This window comes from Aotus nancymaae, unplaced genomic scaffold (genome assembly GCF_030222135.1).
Source record: "Aotus nancymaae isolate 86718 unplaced genomic scaffold, 86718_ANA_hifiasm-v0.15.2.pri h1tg000049l, whole genome shotgun sequence".
NCBI lineage: Eukaryota > Metazoa > Chordata > Mammalia > Primates > Aotidae > Aotus > Aotus nancymaae.
The window spans coordinates 17,091,107-17,112,606 of record NW_026988463.1 but is presented as its reverse complement, the minus strand read 5'-3'; the positions used below and the strand labels follow the sequence as shown (position 1 = coordinate 17,112,606).

The 21,500-nt window shown below is 47.1% G+C and overlaps 1 protein-coding gene across 3 annotated transcripts in view; it reads right to left on the bottom strand.

Annotated features, from left to right (window-relative positions):
• XYLT1 (xylosyltransferase 1) overlaps window positions 1-21,500 on the bottom strand; it is a 375,146-nt gene that overhangs the window by 160,582 nt on the left and 193,064 nt on the right. The window contains exon 1 of one of the 3 annotated variants that reach the window (XM_012464641.3): window positions 5,217-5,281. The exons of the other annotated variants lie outside the window; for them this stretch is intronic. Within the exon in view, the coding sequence (XP_012320064.2) occupies window positions 5,217-5,249 (33 nt within the window). The 5' untranslated portion in view covers window positions 5,250-5,281. Of the gene's footprint in view, window positions 1-5,216; window positions 5,282-21,500 lie in introns of those variants that run through there. 3 annotated transcript variants of the gene reach the window in all.

Here is a 21,500-nt window from a genome sequence, read left to right as displayed (position 1 = left end):
AACCTTGGGAGGTCTTCAGGCAGATCCATAAAAGACAACCATCATATGCCCAGCACCCAAGTGTCCATGCTCTGTGCCCTTTGAATCTTCTTGAAAACTCATTAAGCCAGATGGTATTAGTCCTTCCTTCCTTAAGGGGAGGAAACTAATGCAGAGAGAGGTGAAATAACTTGACGGAGGCCACACTGCTAGTAACGAAGGGACTCAAACCCTCTGTGCTTCAGTTCACTCATTTGGAACATTGGGATGATATCTCCTTGGCGTTCATGGGGATGATAATAATAATTGCCCCAGGCTAGGTGCGGTAGCTCATGCCTCTAATCGCAGCACTTTGGGAGGCCAAGGCAGGCAGATCATGAGGTCAGGAGATGGAGACCATCCTGGCTAACACAGTGAAACCCTATCTCTACTAAAAATGCAAAAAAATTAGCTGGGCGTGGTGGCACGCACCTGTAGTCCCAGCTACTGGGGAAGCTGAGGCAGGAGAGTCGTTTGAACCCAGGAGGCAGAGGTTGCAATGAGCAGAGATCGCGCCACTGCACTCCAGCCTGGGTGACAGAGCGAGACTCCATCTCGAAAAAAAAAAAAAAGAACAAAAACCAAACCTCATGTCTTGGGTATTTCAATGAGGAAGAGTGTATGCAAAACTACTAGAACATGCCCACCACACAAGCCAGAAGAAGAAAGAGCAGCAAACCAGGCTGGAGAACTCTACCAATTAACACTCTCTCTCCCCTGAAAGTCTCCACCTAGAGGACACATTGGTTATTATTTCTCAGTTGTGATCAACTGGCATCATCTTCTTTACTCTTAACCAATCCAACTCTCTCACCTTTATTTATGCTAATGCAACCCTTTGACTTATTTTAATGTACTTATTACAATGATTGCACATTCAAATGTTTGCGTGCAAGCTCCAAAACTCTAATTGCTCTGCTGCTGCCATACCTCTAAGCTGCTGCTAGAATCCATTTTTATTCTGGTGAAATAATTAAATGCAATAACGTCCTCCATTGCCATTCAACCTTGGGCATGTTTAGAGCCAATTTCAATCAGGTAGAAATATGCTAAACACAACATGGCTCTGAGAGGCAGGTTACCTGACCCACGCTGCTGTTGCAGAGACACGTGGGTCTGCTTCCATTTTTCCCAGGTTCTCTTGGTTCAGAATGAGTCTACTGAATCCTGGCCCCTTGCTCCCATTTCTAAGGGGTGGGGGTGTGTTGCTCTGATTTTTAAACTATCTACTTCGAGATAAACGTGGCTTATTGTTTATGGAGAAAGAGCACCAGGCACGGAGGGAGAAGACCTGGGTACTAGTATTGCATGAACTAATGTCCAACTTTCTTATCTGTAAAATGACGTGCCCCGAATGCGTGTTACTAACCATTCTCTGAGTTAGTCATCGATCAATCTAATCAATGAACAAAATTCTGCCACTTCAGCTCATTGAAAAAACAATTCGATGGACCTTAAGAGACCAGGAACTGAGGACAAGAAGGAAGCTCCAAAGGGTATCCCGTCTCCTCCCAGGTTTATCCCTCCATCATTGTCTCTACCAGGACACTGAGATTCAGAGGTCTGGACTCAGGAAGAAGTGAGTTTGATTCCTCTCTTCTCCATGTGCCAGGGTTCTTCAAGCTGGGACAGAACATTTCTCCTCTCTTTGCCTCAATTTCCTTATGCCTCCCAGAGAGATGAAAATGGCACCTACCTCCCAGGGACTGAATCGATCAAGTATAGGAGATAGCACCTGACATGTGCAAAGTGCTTAAGAAACATGTATTTCTTATTTATTTTATTTATTATACTTTAGGTTCTTGGGTACATGTGCAGAACATGCAGGTTTGTTACATAGGTATACACGTACCATGGGGCTTTGCTGCATCCATCACCCCGTCATCTACATTAGGTATTTTTCCTAATACTATCCCCTCCCCTAGCCCCCCACCCCCAGCTATCCCTCCCCGAGCCCCTCCCCCAGATATCCCTCCCCTAGCTCTCCACCCCCAAACAGGCCCCAGTGTGTGATGTTCCCCTTACCCACATATAGGTGACAACATGCGGTGTTTCTTAATGTTTATGTCTTAGGTTATGTTCCAAGCCTGTTGTATGTACTAACGTATTTAATCTCCATGACGAGCTGATAAAGAAGATATTTTATTATCTACCCATTTTTCAGACTGGAACATTAAGGTTCAGGGAGGTTAAGTGAGTAAATCCACACACCTAGGAAACAGAGGAGCCAGGAGTTGAACCCAGGCTGTCTAGGTCTGGAGGCCAGGCCTTTCAACATCCCACTGCCTCTCTGCAGCTGTTATGAATAGGGACAGGGCCAAAGGGAAACCCCAGGCAGATGCACTGTTCAGACATGAGGGCGCCCGTCCCACTCGCTCATCATGACCACTTTACGGCTTCCTTTTCTGCCATGTGCACGCACAACCGGCTGGGTAGCTGTTTGCTGTTGAACTTTGTGTCCGAGGCTTCATTCCAATCACCAAGGCTACCAAGGCCACTGGGAGGAACAAAGCGGGAGAAGCCTGCACCTGCTTCCAAAAGGACCTCTGTGCCAGGGTAGGCGAATGGTGGAAGCTCAGTGTGCGTGGCTGTACCAATTAGGACATGCAATTACCCAGGCTGCCAATGCAAATAGACCTAACAGAGGCCCCTTGCCCAGCTCATTTGCATGCACAAAAGGTGACTGGGCTGGCCAGCACTTAGAAACCCATGGATCACGCTAGACACGGGCAGGCCCTGCTTTAGCAGAACCCTAAATAAGAAGCCCTTTGCAAAATAGCATCATGTTAATGCAATGCAAAACACAGCATAGGGTGAGGTGGGAAGGAGGGATTCTGACAGGGTTGGGTCGGGATCCAGTCTCTGCTCCTTAACTCTGAGATAGAGAGCAAGAGGTTGAACCTCTCAGAGCCTCAATTTTCTCATCTACAAAAGAAGGGGGTAAGAAGACCTACTTTGCAAAGATAAGATGGGGATTAACTAATATGTCACACATATAATTGTATTTAACAAAATAACATTGGGTGAGAGGCTCGATATATGTTAAATACACGAGCGGCAACAGGACGATATTTTAAGCTAGCGCCTTGTCACCTGATGAGCAGGGCTGAGTCTTTTTGGAAAGGCCGGATGTTGAGGTGCAGTGGGTTGAAAACTGGATCCATCCCTTTATTCACTGTGTGGCCCCAGGTGCAGTGCCTAACTTTATCTACCTCAGTTTCCTTCTCTGTAAAATGGGGACAATAATTAGTACCCAACCTAATGAGCCTGTTATGAGAATGAAGAGTCAATGCATGTAAAACACTTAGCTTAATACTGAGAACTCAATAAATATTAGGTATAATTTATTAAAATAGAATTAATGCTTGCAATGGTGACTTAGTAAAGTGGTTCTTAAAGTGCGTGGTCTGGGAACTGCTGGGGGTCCCTGAGGCCTTCTCAGGGGATCTTCAATGACAAACTATTTTCACCACAATATAAAGACGTTATTTTCCTTTCTCGCTTATTCTCTCATGAGTGTACAGTGGACTTTTCAAGAGGCTACACAACATGTGATACTGCAACAGAAATCAGAAGCCGGTGTGAGAATCCAGCTGTCTTCTATTGAGCCAGGTGTCACAGAGACCTGCAAAAAACGTAAAACAGTACCTCCCTTCTCCTGAAATTTGTTTTGCTTGGGGGGAAAAATAAGCATATTTTTTATACATGTTGTTTATATACACAAGAAATAGGTTATTATAACTGTTTTTAAATAAATTAATAAACATTTTAAGAATGCCATTAATTTATTTATTTATGAATGAATGAATGAATGAATGAATGACAAGGTCTCACTCTGTTGCCCAGGCTGGAGTGCAATGGCGTGATCTTGGCTCACTGCAACCTCTGCCTCCTGGGTTCAAGCAATTCTCCTGCCTCAGCCTCCCAAGTAGCTGGGACTACAGGTGTGTGCCACTATTCCCAGCCAATTTTTTTAATTGTTTTTTTTAGTAGAGATGGGGTTTCACGATGTTAGTCAGGATGATCTCAATCTCCTGACCTTGTGATCTGCCCTCCTTGGCCTCCCAAAATGCTGGGATTACAGGCGTGAGCCACTGCGCCCAGCTGAATGCCTTAGTTTAAATGTCACTATATAGGAAATACTTGATAGAACCTACCTAAACCAAAGCCCTCTGGGGATCCGCAATAATGTTTGAGAGTATTAGGGAATCCAGAGACTAAGTTTGAGAACTGCTGACATAATACATAGGTACAATCAGAAATATCTCCTGATTATTAAATTTAAAAGTTTAGGATTCTTTTACGTTGGCTGGTTTGCTATATTCCAAGCCTTTAGATTTGTCTTTTACTTCCATCCACAATAAATACACACAGAACAAACAGAAATCAAAGTTGACTGATAAATACTTTTATACAGAGAGAAGAATCCGGGACTCTCAAGTCCTGAATCATCATCAGAGAGGAAGAATAACCTGGCGTCCTAAGTTGCTCCTTGACCAAAGTCCAGCTAGCCTCCCCCGCCCCCTGTCTCTACTGGGCTTCAACCTTTGCCTATAAAGACTTGAGTGAAACACTAACATCAGTTTTTTTCCCTTTTTATTTATTTTTCGAGACAGGTCTCATTTTGTTGCCCAGGTTGGAGTGCAGTGGTATGATCATGGCTCACTGCAGCCTCAACCTCCTGAGTTCAAGCAATCCTCCTGATTAGCCTCCTGAGTAGCTGGGACGACACAGGCTTTCACCACTACACCCAGCTTTTTAAAGTTTTTGTAGAGACAAGACCTTGCTATGTTCCCAGGCTGGTCTCAAACTCCTGGGCTCAGGCAATCCTTGGCTTTCTAAAGTGCTGGGACTGCAAGTGTGAGCTTCCATGCCTGAAACACCAACACAGTTTCTAACAGCTCAAGGCTATATCCCTAGGATGACCCCCACTCCTGCTCAAAGTAACTGCTTTAGAAAACTCAGGGCTGCCAAAATAATTTATTGTTTGTTCCAGCAAACACCTCTAGACAGGGCCTCATCTCCCAGCCTCTGTAAGAGAGCAGGAACCAGACTTCATGAACACCAGTTAGCAAAGCCAGATGGGTCTCACACAGACCACCTGCTTTTGGTAATTCTTCACTTCCCTGACTCCACTGACCTCATCTCCCTTCCCTCCCTCCCACCTCCCTCCTTCTCCCTTTAAAATACCCAGTCACCTCTGAACAAATCCAAGTGGCGTTCAGTTCCATGCTGGACTCTTTTCTCTACTGCAACAGGCATTACTGAATAAATCTGTCCTTACTACTTTCATAGGGTCTGGCTTTGTTTATGTTTGATGCTGTCCAAGGCCACGCAGCCTGGACCTCAAGCCTGCAAGGCTAAGTCCTTGGGGTAAAAGCCGAAGAGCCCAGCAAGGCGTGCTCAGAGCCCAGCCCCTGCCTCAACCCACTTCCTCTTCTCAACCCCAGCAGGGGGACATGACAGTGAGCGTCACAGTGCTCAAAGCACCCAGGACTGTGGGCAGGTGGCAGGGAAAGACCTGAACTGGCATCTTCTGGCTCCTTCCCTATCAGCGTAAGAGACAGCTGTGTAGTACAGAGACACATAGCAGAGGACGAAATGCTGGCAGAGGAGAAAAAGAGGAAAAGGAAGGAAACACAAGAGAAAACGGAATGAAAAGAAGAAAGAAACATCAGCTATTGTTGACTATGTGCTGATTACGTGCCAGGTGCAGAGCTAAGCCCTTGGCTTGGCATCGCTATTCATTCCTCAAAACTATCTCAAAAAGTAGGTCAGGGATCAGAAAAACACTGTACCACCTGTCTTTGTCAATAAAGTTCTTCTAGAACACAGCCACACCCATTCGTGCACGCATTGAGGGCGGTGCTTTTGTGCTAGGATGGCAGAGTTGAGGAGCTATGACAGAGACCGCACGTCCAGAAAAGCCAACATCTGGCTCTCTGCAGAAAAAGTCAGTGCCACTTCAAATGGGGCAAGTGAGGCTGAGCCAGGCTCGCTGAAGGTCATTCAGTGGGTAAGAGGCAGGGTCAGAAGTGACATGCAGGAGTCAGGCTCCAGAGACAATGTGAGGTTGCAAACTCAAACCCAAGGGGAGAGAGAGAGAGCAGAACCTTCCAGAAATGTTAACCACCATGTCTGCTTTGGAAGAAAATGTTCTATACACAGAAGGGCTTTTCTATGGGGAGCGGCCGCCTAACTGCTGTAAAGTGTCCCGAAGCCTGGCATCTTCTTCGTTACTACGTGAGCACAGTTTGCCTGTAATTAATTACAGCATTCAATTCCATTATTCCACAGTTATGGCCACAATACCCAAAGATGCAGAGAGAAAGAAGAGGGTGTGGTGAAAAGAGACACAGAGAGACACAGAGAAACAGGCACAGAGAAAGACAGAATGTGAACAACAGAGTCTTGCTTCCATAATAAAGCCTTCTGCCTACCTCTCAGGCGGGGTTTCTCAAGGACAGCGCCGTTGACATTTGGGGCTGGATAAATCTTTGTTGTAGGGGCTGCCTTGTACATTGTAGGGTATCTAGGAGGATCTGTGACCTTTACCCACCAGACACCAGTCACGTGCCCTTGGTACAACCAAGAATGTCTCCAGACCATTATCAAATATCCTCTGGAGTAGGGGTGGGGCAAAATCACCACTCTACCCCTGATCCCTGCTGAGAACCAGGCCCAAGCAAGGGCCCATGCTGGCCGATCTCAGCTGTTCAAATCCTGTTCCCATCCAGAAACAGCCTTTCCCTGATTTTCAAACAGAAACAGCCCCTGGCATCCAGCCAGAGTGGTCAGACTAGGAGAAAGAAGCTGGCATGAAAAGAGCTGGCTGGAGAAAGGGCCAGAGTTAACCAAGGAAGGAACACCCAGAGGAGAGAGAGGGAGGAGGCTGGCAGGAGTGGGCCAAGGAGAGGTGGAAGGTGGGAGAAGTGAGGGTCCCCGCTAGGCTAGGGTGACACGATAGAAGAGGGGCACATTCATTCGGGCAGTGGATCGTCCTTAAGTTGATAGCATATCTTTTAATTTGTTGTTTTTTGTTTTGAGACAGTCTCCCTTTGTCACCCAGGCTAACTGCAGTGGCACGATCTTGGCTCACTGCAACCTCGGCCTCCCAGTTTCAAGAAATCCTCCCACTTCAGCCTCCCAAGTAGCTGGGATTACAGGCACACACCACCATGCCTGGCTAATTTTTGTATTTTTAGTAGAGATGCAGTTTCACCATGTTGGCCAGGCTGGTCTCAAACTCCTGACCTCAAGTGATCTGCCTGCCTCGGCCTCCCAAAGTGCTGGGATTATAGGCATTGAGCCACCATGCCTGGCCATGTCTTTTAATTGAAGCCAAAAGCCACACTGGGACCAATGGCTCCTTCAGGCACACAGGTGTCTGGTTAGCTCTGTAGACTGTTTTCGTTCATTTAACTCTCAATCTCGGCTCACACTGAAGAATCTAGAGATTTCGCCTAAAATTTTGGATTTCTGCTCTTTCTGGAAACATTAGGGAGCTGACAGCACTGAGCTTAGATTTCTATGCATGATAATGGTCTTGGGGCTCAGTAGTGGCCCTGCAGTCTCCAGAAGGGGCATCTACTCTGTGGACCACCACATCCCCATCCATCCCAGCCAGTGTCCTCTTAGCTCTCTGGCATGTCTGCACGCAGTGACACTGCTCCCCACCAATGACACAGGCTCTTCCAGTAGACCCTCTACCCCGAGATCTCAGAACCCCAAGAAATACTTGTATTCCAGTCTTTTTTTTTTTTTTGAGATGGAGTCTAGTCGGAGTGCAGTGGCACTACCCTGGCTCACTGCAACCACCGCCTTCGGGGTTCAACAGATTCTTCTGCCTCAGCCTCCCGAGTAGCTGGGACTACAGGCGTGCGCCACCACACCCATCTAATTTTTGTATTTTTAATAGAGACAGGGTTTCACCATGTTGGTCAGGATGGTCTTGATCTCTTGACCTCATGATCCACCCGCCTCGGCCTCCCAAAGTGCTGGGATTACAGATGTGAGCCACTGCACCCAGCCGCATTCCAGAGTCTTTAATGGAGGTAGCACTGTCCCTAATAGGGTGTTCTGGAAGTGTGCGGTGGCATTTCTGGCTATCACAATGATTGGGGGATGCTCCTGGCAATGAGTGGGTGGGAGAACATCAGGAACCCAGCAGTGCAGGGGAACACGCATGGCTGGATGGTGAAGAACTGTCCCACGTCCTGTATAACTTCTGAATGTCCTCAGATGTCCTGTGGTTAAACAACTCATTTATAGTTATCCCGGCCAGGGGCCTAACTTATATTTACACATGACGCAACATTATTATGAATGGTTTTAACATAGATGAATTTTCTAGGAAAGTAACTACTGTTTCACTCAAGAAGAGATTTTACACCAGTTAGTTTGACCACAGTTTCAGAAAATTACATCATCTGAGGCCACACAAGCTGTGGCTGTGAGTCACCAACACACATCCATTCCCCACTTGCATTTGTAACTACTGAATTCTCGCTGACTCAACACGCAGTGGCTGACCTCTTCACATATCCTCCAGCCCCTTGCAACCAAAGTGTGGACCATTGGCCAGCAGCATCCGCCTCACCTAGGAACATGTTAGACGTGCGGAATCTCAGGCCCAGCCTGGACCAGAGGAATCAGGAAACAAACATCAGCTATAACACGCTAAGAGCATCCCTGAGCGATTCGTGTGCACATCAAAAACTGAGAAGAGTGTCAGGCACCGTGGCTTATGCCGGTAATCCCAGAACTTTGTGAGGCCAAGGTGGGCTGATCGCTGGAGTTCAGGAGTTCGAGACCAGCCTGGCTAACATGGTGAAACCCTGCCTCTACTGAAAATACAAAAATTAGCCAGTTGTGGTGGTGGGTGCCTGTAGTCCCAGCTACTCAGGAGGCTGAGGCAAAAGAATCGCTTGAACCCAGGAGGCAGAGGTTGCAGTGAGCCGAGATCAGTGCCAGTGCACTCCAGTCTGGGCAACAGAGTGAGAATCTGTCTTTAAAAAAAAAAAAAAAGAAAAGAAAACTGAAAGAATTGAGAAGTGCTAATATTGTTGCACCCATCATTTATATATATATTACTTATTTACTTTTGAGACAGGGTCTTGCTCTGTTGTCTAGGCTGGAGTACAGTGGGACGATCTCGGCTCACTGCAACTTCCACCTCCTGGGTTCAAGTGATTCTCCTGCCTCAGCATCCTGAGTAGCTGGAATTACAGATGTGGGTCACCACGCCCAGCTAATTTTTGTATTTTTAGTAGGGATGGGGTTTCACCATGTTGGCCAGGCTGGTCTCAAATACCTGACCTAAAGTGATCCACCTGCCTTGGCCTCCCAAAGTGCTGGGATTACAGGCATCATCATTTAAATAATAAAATATATTATCTGTTTATAAATTGCCGTCATATATTTCTTCCTCATACTATTTTTAGCAGTCTATTGATCATTTTAGAGCTGTGGGTGTTTAAGTAGGTTAGAGTAAGTCTGGATTTCATTCCCAGATGGGTGAAAGGAATGTTTTAAAAGACTTGTTATAGCTGGGCACAGTGGCTCACATCTGTAATCCCAGCACTTTGGGAGGCTGAGGCGGGCGGATCACCTGAGGTCAGGAGTTCAAGACCAGCCTCACCAACATGGAGAAACCCCATCGCTACTAAAAATACAAAATTAGCCAGGCATGGTGGTGCATGCCTGTAATCCCAGCTACTGGAGAGGCTGAGAGAGGAGAATTGCTTGAACTCGGGAGGCGGAGGTTGCTATAAGCCAAGATTGCACCACTGCACTCCAGCCTGGCAACAAGAGCAAAACTATGTCTCAAAAAAAAAAAAAAAAAAAAAAAAAGATTTGTGACACTGAGCGGGGCAGGGTCTGCCAGGGTTTGAATCGCTGGTTTATTCATCCCACAAACTTTATTTGGGTGTCTACTCCCTGACAGGCAGGGCAGGAAAAAAAGACAGAGGAACTAAAGTATGCTTCCTGCTGTTGGTGGAATGCCGAGACAAGAGAGGAAAGTGGGTAATACAGGACCAAAAGGGAGTGGTAGGGATGGGTATGTTCAGGGTTTCAGTTTCATCAAGAATGTGGAGCCTCACATGGTCTAGGGTCCAAGGAGAGTGGAGGAGATTTCACAGAGAAAGCAGCTTTCCAGCCTCATCTCGAGCAGAAAGGAGCAAGAGACAAGAGAAAAACGAGCTTTCCAGGCAAGGGCAAAGCTTGTGGAAAGGTGTGGTGAGAGGACCAGCCCGCCTCTTCCTTTACAGTAACGATGATGACAGCTGACATGGAGCATTTATTCTAAGAACTGAGCTACACACTTTACATATATTATCTTTAAAACTCCCAGAGCAGGGCCAGGCACAGAGGCTCACACCTGTAATCCCAGCACTTTGGGAAGGCGAGGTGGGCAAATTACTTGAGGTCAGGAGTTCGAGACCAGCCTGCCCAACATGGTGAAACCCCGTCTCTACTGAAAATACAAAAATTAGCAGGGCGCTGTGGTGTGTGCCTGAAATCCCAGCCCCTTGGGAGGTTGAGGCAGGAGAATTGCTTGAACCTGGGAGGTGGAGGCTGTAGTGAGCCGAGATCGCACCACTGCACTCCAGCCTAAGCAACAGAGAGAGACTCCATTTGTAAAACAAACAAACCTTCCCAGAGCAACTCTATTGTGTAGGTGCTATTAGTATTCACATTTTACAGGTGAAAGTATGTAGGCACAGAGAGGTTAAGTTATTTGCCTCAAATCACACAGCCTGATTCTAAAACTTATGCTCTTGCTCCTGTGGGCTGTTAACAACTACCCTTGGGTCTGTGCCCCACAGGTTTCCAAAACCCCCTCTAGGAGGCAACACCACTTCCATCGAAGGCCCTGGAGGAAAGCAATCACTTTGAGCTGATCTTTGGCCTGGGGTGGGGACAGGAAAGAGTCGGGAAGCAGAGAGTTACCCGAAAAGCCTGGGTTCCTGGTGTAAAGTCCTCTGGCCTGGCTGCCTGTGATTCTCTGAATTACCTCTGTGAAAACTCTACCTTTGTTATTTGAGATTCAGTTCCAGGTTGGTACCACGCTCCCCACTCCTCAAAGCCCCAAACCTCAAGATGCTATTTGTCCCCTGATTTTACTTCCCTATAGACCTTCTCTGTCTCTCTTGACTCGACTCCAAGGAAGCCCGCCTTGATCTAACCATCATCCTCCCCAACATTCTCCGATCCAGGTCCTCTCTGCGATAGGGCACTTAAGGAGACAGGTGGGTGTCCTGCTGATGAAAGACATCCAGTTTTCAAACTCATCCTTTGCCTGTGTGGGCCCCTTCCCCCTACACACACCCTGCCACAAGTGGGTAATGAATGGCTCACTAGTAAGCTCATTACCGCAGGGCCTCTAAAGAAATGGAAATGCTCACGGAGCCAGAGACATAAATAAGGAGAGGCGCCTGTAAATAAATAAATATAGACGCATATACACACACACAAGCCCAATTAATTTCTATCATCTGAAAGCCGGCGCCATTTGGGATGGGGAGAGACTGAAAGAAATAGGCTCCTAATATTGCCATCCATGTGATTTCAGAACTGAGCTCCCCAACAGCTGCTAATAAATTATTTTTACTATGCAGAGGTACAAATGAATATGCTGCTGTCACCCCCTAAATCTCCTTTATGAGCATGTGTTTGCCTTGGCCCAGCCTACTGGGGACAGGGGCTTCCCAGCAAGTTTTCATTGGCCAAGTTCCTGAAGGACGCTGCCATCTTGAAGGTCTGCTCTCTGCAAGCTGCGGGCATCCCACTGGCACTTCCTGTTTATACCTGAGGTTTGGCACGGCCTGCAGGACACCCCATGTCTACTGGAAGGCCACAGGAATCAAAGAGACAGCAGTGTGTATGCCTAAGCTTCTGGAAAATGATTTCTGCCTCCTGGACTGAGGGATGCTGCTCACAAGATGTAGCGTATCCCTCTTGGCCATGCAGTTCGATGGGTCCTGACATTTTCGGTTTTTTTTTTTTAGGCAGAGTCTTGCTGTATCACCAGGCTGGAGTACAGTGGCGTGATCCTGGCTCACTGAAACTTCCGTTTTCTGATTTCAAGCAATTCTCCTGCCTCAGCTTCCCGAGTAGCTGGGATAACAGGCACGCACCACCATGCCCGGCTAATTTTTTTGCACTTTTAGTAGAGACGGGGTTTCACCATGTTGGCCAGGATGGTCTCGATCTCTTGACCTCATGATCCGCCCGCCTCGGCCTCCCAAAGTGCTGGGATTACAAGTGTGAGCCACTGCGCCCGGCCTGGGTCCTGACATTTTCTATCAAGTTTCAGGGTAGGTATGTGAACACCTCATCGCTACCAACTTTTGCACGCACTGTCATCATCCAGAAGGAAACTCTGGTCACTCCCTTTGGATGCAATGTATCCAATGTCCAGTTCTCAAACTGTTCAGGGCAAGAAGGAGGACATGGAAACCATGACATGCTACCAACACACGCTGGGCACCATCCGATGAAGTCGTTACAAATGCCTGCTCTGGAGTCACTCATGAGGATTTGAAATCCGGCTCTACCACTTCCCAGCTGTGTGACCTAGGAAAAGTCAGTTACCCTCTCTGAGCCTTGCTTTCCTCCTACGTAAAACATCTATAGTATGGAAATCTCATAGGGCTAAAAAGGTATGTTGGTTTAACCAGTGTAAAAACACAGTTCAGAAAAGTTAGCAGTTAATAAAAGGTGGCAGTTACTCACATCATTTCACACAAACTCCTGTAACGACCTTTCATGCATTCATTCACAGATATTTACTGACTGCCAAGTACATCTTCGGTGCTGGGGATATGTCTGTGAATAAGACAGAGAGACGCCTGCTCCTATGTAGCTTACATTTTAATAGAATGAGGCAACCACCCTACCAATAACTCAGTCAACAAATTATATCGCAATGTTGGGCATCTCTTACTTATTTTTATCTAACTATTTTATTTTTAGAGTATCAACTTTTATTTTAGATTCTGGGGATATCTCTGCAGGTTTGCTGCATGTGTGTATTGTGTGATGCTGAATTATGGGGTATGACTGAGCAAATCACCCAGGTAGTGAGCATAGTACCCGATGGTTAGCTTTCTAACCCTTGCCCCCTCTAGAAGTTCTCAGTGTCTACTGTTGTCATCTTTTGTTTTTTTTCCATACAAAGTCTCACTCTGTCACCAGGCTGGAGTGCAGTGGCGTGATCTCAGATCACTGCAGCCTCTGCCTCCCAGGTTCAAGAGATTCTCCTGCCTCCGCCTCCAGAGTAGCTGGGATTACAGGCACATAACACCACGCTCAACTAATTTTTGTATTTTTAGTAGAGATGGGGTTTCGCCATGTTGGCCAGGCTGGTCTCAAACTCCTGACCTCAGATGGTCCACCTGCCTCGGCCCCCTGAAGTGCTGGGACTACAGGCGTGAGCCACCACATCTGCCCTACTGTTGCCATCTTTATGTCCATGTGTACTCAATGTTTAGCTCCCACTTGCAAAGGAGAACATGTGGTAAGTAGTCTTCTGTTCCTCTCTTAATTTGCTTAGGATAATGGCCCCCAGCTGCATCCGTGTTGCTGCAAAGGACCTGATTTTGTTCTTTTGTATTACCCACCCATTTTACAGATGTGGGACCTGAGGCTCACAGCCATTATCTCAGCAGGTTTACTAGCCAGGGTTGTCCCGCCCAGGAGAGTTTTGTAAGTGAGAAGAGCAACCAGCAAGAGAGGCCGGCTGCCTGGCTGACAGGTGAAAGCTTTGTTTCCACCTCCTCCTGCCCCTCCTGCCACGTTCTAGAGAGGGAGACTCCTCCCAGGGAACATGTACCATTCATGCTGCGGAGACAGTTTGGAACTGGAGAAGTTCCTTATTCAAGAGGCTGAGCAGTGGCACCTTTTCTGGTGTGACCAGTCAGCCGTGCCCACACTTCTGAAGTCTGGTTGGATTCAGATACCATCCCTTTAGTCCTCAAAGGACCCAGGAAACACACGCACAAGGTGGTTCCCAAAGACCCGGTGGACCACAGTTGTTCAGGCCACTAGATGGCTCTTGCTGTGAACTTAGCAGACAGCAACCAGCAGCTGCATAGTGGAGCTGGGCTGCTTCCGGGATGTATCTCCAAGAAGTTCTTCTTCACTGCTGCAGGCGGGTCACTAACTCTTCCTTTAAAGGAGCATTCCTATTAAGGCTTTTCACTTAAGAGGAGTTTGACAACGCGAGACCGGGACTTCCACACTGTCTACTAACTCAAAGTCATTGCAAACATGCAACTTTCTGCTAACTTTCCCAGCTTCATGGGAATAGAGGTCCACACTTCTAACTTCACATCATCCCATCAGAGACAAGCTCCATATGAGAGCACCTACTGTTTACCCAAGATTTTGCACGATTCTCTTGTTTCGTCCTCCTATTTATCTTTGGTGGAGAAGTTTTTTTTTTTTTTTTTTTTTTGGGGGGGGGATGGAGTTTCATTCTTGTTGCCCAGACTGGAGTGTAATGGCGCAATCTTGGTTCATCACAACCTTCGCCTCCCGGGTTCAAGTGATTCTCCTGCCTCAGTCTCCCGAGTAGCTGGGATTACAGGCATGCACCACCACATCCGGCTAATTTTTGTATTTTTAGTACAGACAGGGTTTCGCCATGTTGGTCAGGCTGGTTTTGAACTCCCAAACTCAGGTGATCTGCCCACTTCATCCTCCCAAAGTGCTGGGATTACAGGCGTGAGCCACCATGCCCGGCCAATCCGATGAGATAGAAAGGTAAACTGTGGCACAGAGAAGAGGTTACATGACTCTGGCAAAGTCACCCAGGAAGCAAGGGACACGGCTGGGATCCATCCCAGGTCTGTCTGATTCCAAAGCTTGTGCTCTTCACTTTACAGCTTCATCTATGTACAGGGAAGATCCTCCTGAGCTCTGCAAGTGTTCAAACTTAGAGTGAGCCACCAAGGCTGACTGTGAACATTTCCTACCTGGTTGGACTTTAGGAAGAGAAGGGAAGTGTGCCTGTTACCTCTACACACCTGCGGAGACCAGGCGAATCCTGGGTGATACCAGTCATTCAAAGATTTCATGATAGTCTCTCCCTCCCTAATGCACCTTTCAGCATTGCTACTGGGACAGCATTTCCTGTGCCTTTTTTTTTCGGTTTTTGTTTTGTTTTGTTTGTTTTGAGGCAGAGTTTTGCTCTGCCGCCCAGGCTGGAGTGCAGTGGTGCGATCTCAGCTCACTACAACCTCCGCCCCCTGGGTTCAAGTGATTCTCCTGCCTCAGTGATTCTCCCAAGTAGCTGGGACTATAGGCACCTGCCACACTCTCAGCTAATTTTTGTATTATTAGTAGAGACAGGGTTTCACCATGTTGGCCAGGCTGGTCTCGAACTCCTGACCTCATGATCTGCCAGTCTCGGCCTCCCAAAGTGCTGGGATTACAGGCGTGACCCAACGTGCCCAGCCTTTCTGTATCTTTTAAAATCTAATCCTCTTCACAGCCCTCTCAAGAGGCAGCATGGTGCAGCAATCAGGGGCATGAATGCTAAAGCCAGACTACCTGGGTCCCCAACTTAGCTGTGCCATTTTGAAGCTGTGCAACTTTGAGCAGGTTTCCTAGCTATAACCAGCTCATGGAGTTAAAATGAGAATTAAATTAGGTGTATGCTGGGAAAACACTTAGTACGAGGCCAGGAACACAAACTGTAGCTGTTACTAGTATTATCATTAACAGTAGTATGTACTTTTTTAACACATGAGTAAACAGAAGCTCAGAGAGGTGAAGACACTTCTTCAAGGCCACACAGATCAGGGATTTAAGCCACAGCACCTGAATCAAGAGCCCAGCTCATAGTCCCTCCCCAACACAGCCCCCTCCAGTCCCAGGCTGGAAATGAGCTGCCCCTTCTTAGGAATGAAACACCTAGAAAATTGGCTAACAATTTATCGAGGGTATCTTCAACAAGTGTGCCCTTCTGGATACACCCTGGGCTCACTTTTGGTGCAGAGAATGGGCTGAGGGGTCAACTTTTTCAGCGCCCGGCTTAATCCATCTTTGGGTCATTGATGGCTTCCAACAAGACGGCCAAAGAGGACCAGGAGAGTCAGGCCAGGCCTCCTCCTTCCTGTATTAATTATGGCCAAAGTCAAATGTGGCCACGCCAGCAGTTATGGGACAATAAGATCCTGCAAGTCCTCAAGAAGTCAGGCAGAGGGCACCTTGCCCTCTGTTCAGCACAACCTTTCATGACATTGCCAGGGACCTCAGCAAGATGCAGACTCCCTGGATGTCAGCCTGTCTTCTCCTCTGGGTCTGCCCTCTTTCTGTCCCTCTGTTCGTCCTTCTCCCATCTCTTAACCACTCTCCATCACTCTGCAATCAACATCCTGCTCATGGCCAGGGCAACCTAAAAAGCTATTCAGACTGGGTGCCGTGACTCACACCTGTAATCCCAGCACTTTGGGAGGCCGAGGCAGGTGGACCACTTGAGGTCAGGAGTTTGAGACCAGCCTGGCCAACATAGTGAAACCCCATCTCTACTAATGACACAAAAATTATCCAGGCATGGTGTCAGGTGCCTGTAGTCCCAGCTACTCGGAAGGCTGAGGCAGAAGAATTGCTTGAACCCAGGAGGCAGAGTTTGCAGTGAGCCGAAACTGCACCACTGCACTCCAGCCTGGGCAACAGAGCAACACTTTGTCTGAAAAAAAAAAATTAGTAAAAAGCTATTTATCTTCTCAAGAACAGAGGTGGCCAAATTTTGTTTTGTTTTTACTATTTTCTGAAATGTACTTTAACATTTTTCTATTACAAATATGGTATAAAAATTTCCAATACTATCTAGATTTATGAAATAATTCAAAACATACTAAAAAGTACAGAAAAATAATACAATGTCCCTCCGTGTACTAATTTTGTTATCTTTTATTCAATTCTTTAAATAAATTAGACTTTGCAGAGACAACCGAAGTTCCTCCCAACTTTCAAACACCATCTCTCAACCTAAAGGCCACTTCTATCCTTCACATTCATGTATCTATATTTTTATTTAATACATATGTGTCCACATAAAATGTATAGTGTTGTTTGGTGTATTTTTAAGCTTAAAGGACACCATGCTGTAAATACCTCCTTTGCGTTTGCTTGTGTCATTCAATATTATTAGCATTTCTGCCCCATCTCCTCCTCCCTCCACCCTTTTTTTTTGAGATGGAGTTTTGTTCTTTCGCCCAGGCTGGAGTGCAGTGGTGCGATCTCGGCTCACTGCAACCTCTGCCTCCCGAGTTCAAGCGATTCTCCTGTCTCAGCCTCCCAAGTAGCTGCGATTACAGGAAGCCCGTCCAGGGGAATGGCAGATGGGCAGTACCAGAGCTGGAGGTAGGCACTGGAGCCCCAGTGCCTGGTCACACCCAGGGTTGTGACCCTGCTTGGCTTCATGGCACTCTGCAGGCCCTGCTCCCCTCATCTGTAAACTCAGTGTGCTAGATGAGGGCAGTGCATTGTAATGCTTCTTCCTTTCACTGGGTAATTTTACTCGGGTCACATTTAAACATAAACATTTATGTTGTTAAAAATAAATAATGGTCTCGATTCCTAAAATTCGACAAGAATGAAAAAGGAACAGTGCTATTCAACCCCAGCTAGACAAAGTTGCCAGGCTAAGGCTCTGAGCCGAGAGAGCCCTTTCTTTGTGACACAGAGAAATGTGTAAGCACTGGCGAGGTGTTAAGGACACATCAGCACCGTGCTGAGACTTTCTCATTGGTTTAATCCAAGAGATTGCAGGAGCATGGAAAAGGCAGTCCGCCGGGTGTGGTGGCTCATGCCTTAATCCCAGCAATTTGGGAGTCAAAGCAGGAGGATCACCTGAGGTCGGGAGTTCGAGACCAGCCTGACCAACATAGAGAAACCCTGTCTCTACTAAAGATACAAAAAATTAGCCAGGCACAGAGGCGCTTGCCTGTAATCCCAGCTACTTGGGAAGCTGAGGCAGGAGAATTGCCTGAACCTGGGAGGCAGAGGTTGTGGTGACCAAGATCACTCCATTGCACTCCAGCCTGGGCAACAAGAGGGAAACTCTCAAAAAAAAAAAAAAAGGAAAGAAAAGAAAAGGCAGTCATTTCCTCCCTGGATGATTCAAAGTTATTTAATGTCCATGGAACCCCTTCAAATCACCTTGGGTACCACCGTGGGCCACAGACACTTCCTGGAAACACATGGAACTGGTCAGTCCCTCTGGTCCCTTATCATGCGGATGCTGTAGGTGTCTATAGGTCTAGGGGCCACACCTGAGATTACATTACAGGGGAATGAAATTTCCCTCCCTCCTCTCTCAGTCTCCCAGAATGGGGATGGATGAAGAGATCCAGGGTGAGCTACACTTCCCCTCACCCCACCCCAATCTGGCTGTCTTCCTGGCCAAGCTCTCCAATAACTCCACCTTCTACCTCCCAGTAATGATGGTAGTACTAAGTGCAGCACTTACTATATGCTGGGAACTGTTTTAAGCACCCTGCATGGTCTAATTCATTTAAACTTCATGGCAGCCCTAGGAGGCAAACACAGTCAGCACTCTCATTTGAAAAATGAAGAAACTGAGGCATGGGGAGGTAAAATGCCTTACTGAAGATCCTCACTCCAGCCCCCCACTCCCCCACTTTCTGGCCAGTAAGTAACCACCAATGACTGTACTACAATGCCTTTTCCAAAGGCAGCAGGGGGTGACAGCTGTCTATTTGCTCTAAAGACATGGCTGCTTCAGGGAGCAAGTGAGCAGGGGGAGAAAGAGGGAAAACATTTTTAGAAATTATTTCCGACAGGTGACCAGATACTAAAATAACAACATTTGGTTTGCCTTGCTAGCTGGAGGCAAAAATCGGCTCAGGTGGGAGGGTGAGGCTGCAGGCTAAATGCAGACAAGGCTGGCTTGCCCTGAGTTGGCCCAGTTCTAGGAAGGGCACCAGCATTTCCACCATTAATTGATGCACTGGGAACCCCCAGCTTGGGTTTCCTTAAGGAAGGCTATGGGGGAGAAGAAGCTGGGTCTTTCATAGAATAAATGTGAAAATGAGAACCTCCCAGGGGTTGCATATGAAGTCCAGTCAGCTATTTTAGGGGCAAAGTATACAATTGCAGAAAACAGTTATAACACAGGATGGGGTGTATACATGAATATTTTTATTAAAAGCAAGAATATTTACTAGATACTTACTATATGCCCTTGTTGCAAGATCTTAACATGCATTACATTATTTCATCCTTGCAAGGATCCTTAGATATAGCTACTATTACTAACCCCATTTCACAGACAATGAAACTGACGCACAGGCGTGGTAAGTCACTCGCCCTAAGTCACACAGCTCCTAAGTAGCCCGTTCAGAGTATAAAGTCTAGGGCTCAACACCTCCAAACTTCACATACTGCATGCAGAGCCCCGCATTTCCAGAGTGCCTAAGAAATTCCCAGTCGTCCAGCATGAGTGGATGGAAACGAAGGGGCAGATCCCGTCCTCGCTTGGAAGGAAGAAGGAGCTGGCCCTGGAAAACAGACAGGCTGGCACGTCTGGAAGCAAAGCCAAGCCAACGGGAGCAGATGGAGCCCAGGCAGCAGATGTTAATACAGTTTGCTTTTTCCATATGCTTTTCTGTTTAGCTGTAATAACTGAATTGTTCTTTAATATCTGTCAGGAGCTTAAACTCTGAAGGCCGGAGGCAGTCATAGTCACTGAGAAAGACACAAAGGGAAGCTGACCGGCCATCTCTTTTTTTTTTTTGAGACAGAGTCTCACTCTGTCGCCAGGTGCCAGGCTGGAGTGCAGTGGCGCAACTTCAGCTCACTGCAACCTCCATCTCCCGGGTTCAAGCAATTCTCCTGCCTCAGCCTCCCGAGTAGCTGGGGCCATAGGAGTGTGCCACCACACCCAGCTAATTTTTTTGTATTTTTAGTAGAGACGGGGTTTCACCATGTTGGTCAGGATGGTCTCGATCTCTTGACCTCGTGATCTGCCCGCCTCGGCCTCCCAAAGTGCTGGGATTACAGGCATGAGCCACCACGCCCGGCCCATCTCTTTACATCTCAGAGGAAGGGTACAGAACGTTAAGAAAGATATCAAACACAGCAAAGTCCAGGTCTTTGTGTGCACACACACACGCATGTACACACCACAGACACATGCACCCGCACTGCTCACCTGCCATGACAGTCAGAGTCTCACTTGACATTCTAGAGTCTTTGAAATCCCACAGCAGCGCTCTTCCTCCTCAGTAATAACAACTAAGTGGAATTTTCAGATTTTGCCTTTGAAATAACAATAACAAAAAATCCAATTTGAAAATGTGTAAAGCGCTCAACGGCTTTGCTCCTTGGGACTTCCAGAGCAACTGCAACTCATTTCCTTAATCAAGAGCAGCAGGGGAACTGCAGAACCCCGCCTTCTCTCTTAGGATACGTCACTTGTCTTGGGATATCCCACCCCATCACCATTATCACATAGGGGCCGGTGTGACGGTGACGTCTGTGAACAGTATTTCTTCATCAATATTTCCATTTCACAACCATGAACTATGACTCTCAGACATAGTCTCACCACCTTCACCTTCTTCCTAAGGACCCAGCTGTGATACTGTTATCCACACCACCACCGTACACCCCCCGGTCAGAGAATGAACACAGAGGGAAGGTCTCCTGGTCCTCAAAGTACCAGCTCCACACAGGGCAGAGGGTGAGTTCTGAGATAAACCTCAGTGTTATCCCTTAATAGCCGCGTGACCTTGGGCAAGTTACTTCTGATATCTCTAAGCCTCAGTTTCTACATCTATTAAATGGGAAGAAATAGCACTTTCATCCCTCGACAGTCCTGTTGCGAAGATCAAATGATAAGAAATGCAGGTGAAGTATTCAGCACAGCAACTGGTACACAGCAAGCACTTTCTAACGAGCAGCTACTATTTTTCGTATTACTTCGATTTCTCATTTATTTTTCCATCCCACCAATATTGGAGCACCTTCTAGGCACTGTTCCTAGGTGCTGAGTAGTGAACAAAACAGATTCAGCTCCTGCCCTCAAGGAACTTACATTCTACAGGGGGAGAGATAATAAGAAATAATAGTTGTCCAATATGATATGACTTGGGGATGAGTACTTTAAAGAAAGACAAGACAGGAGAGAGGCAGGGGATGACATTTCAGGTGGGGTCAGGAAGGACCTCTCTGAAGAGGTAGCATTTGAGTGACCCAAAGGTAAGATGGAGCTTCTCCAAGAACATCCTGGGCAAGAGGTACCAGGCAGCAGGAATGGTAAAAGCAAAGCTCTCACAGCTGCGCATGGTGCTGTATACCTGTAGTCCCAGCTACTTGAGAGGCTGAGGCAGGGGGATCGCTAGAGCCCAGGAGTACAAGGCTGCAGTGAGCTACGATTGCACCACTACACTCCAGCCTAGGTGACAGAGTGAGACTCTGTCCATAAAAAATAAAAATTTTAAAAT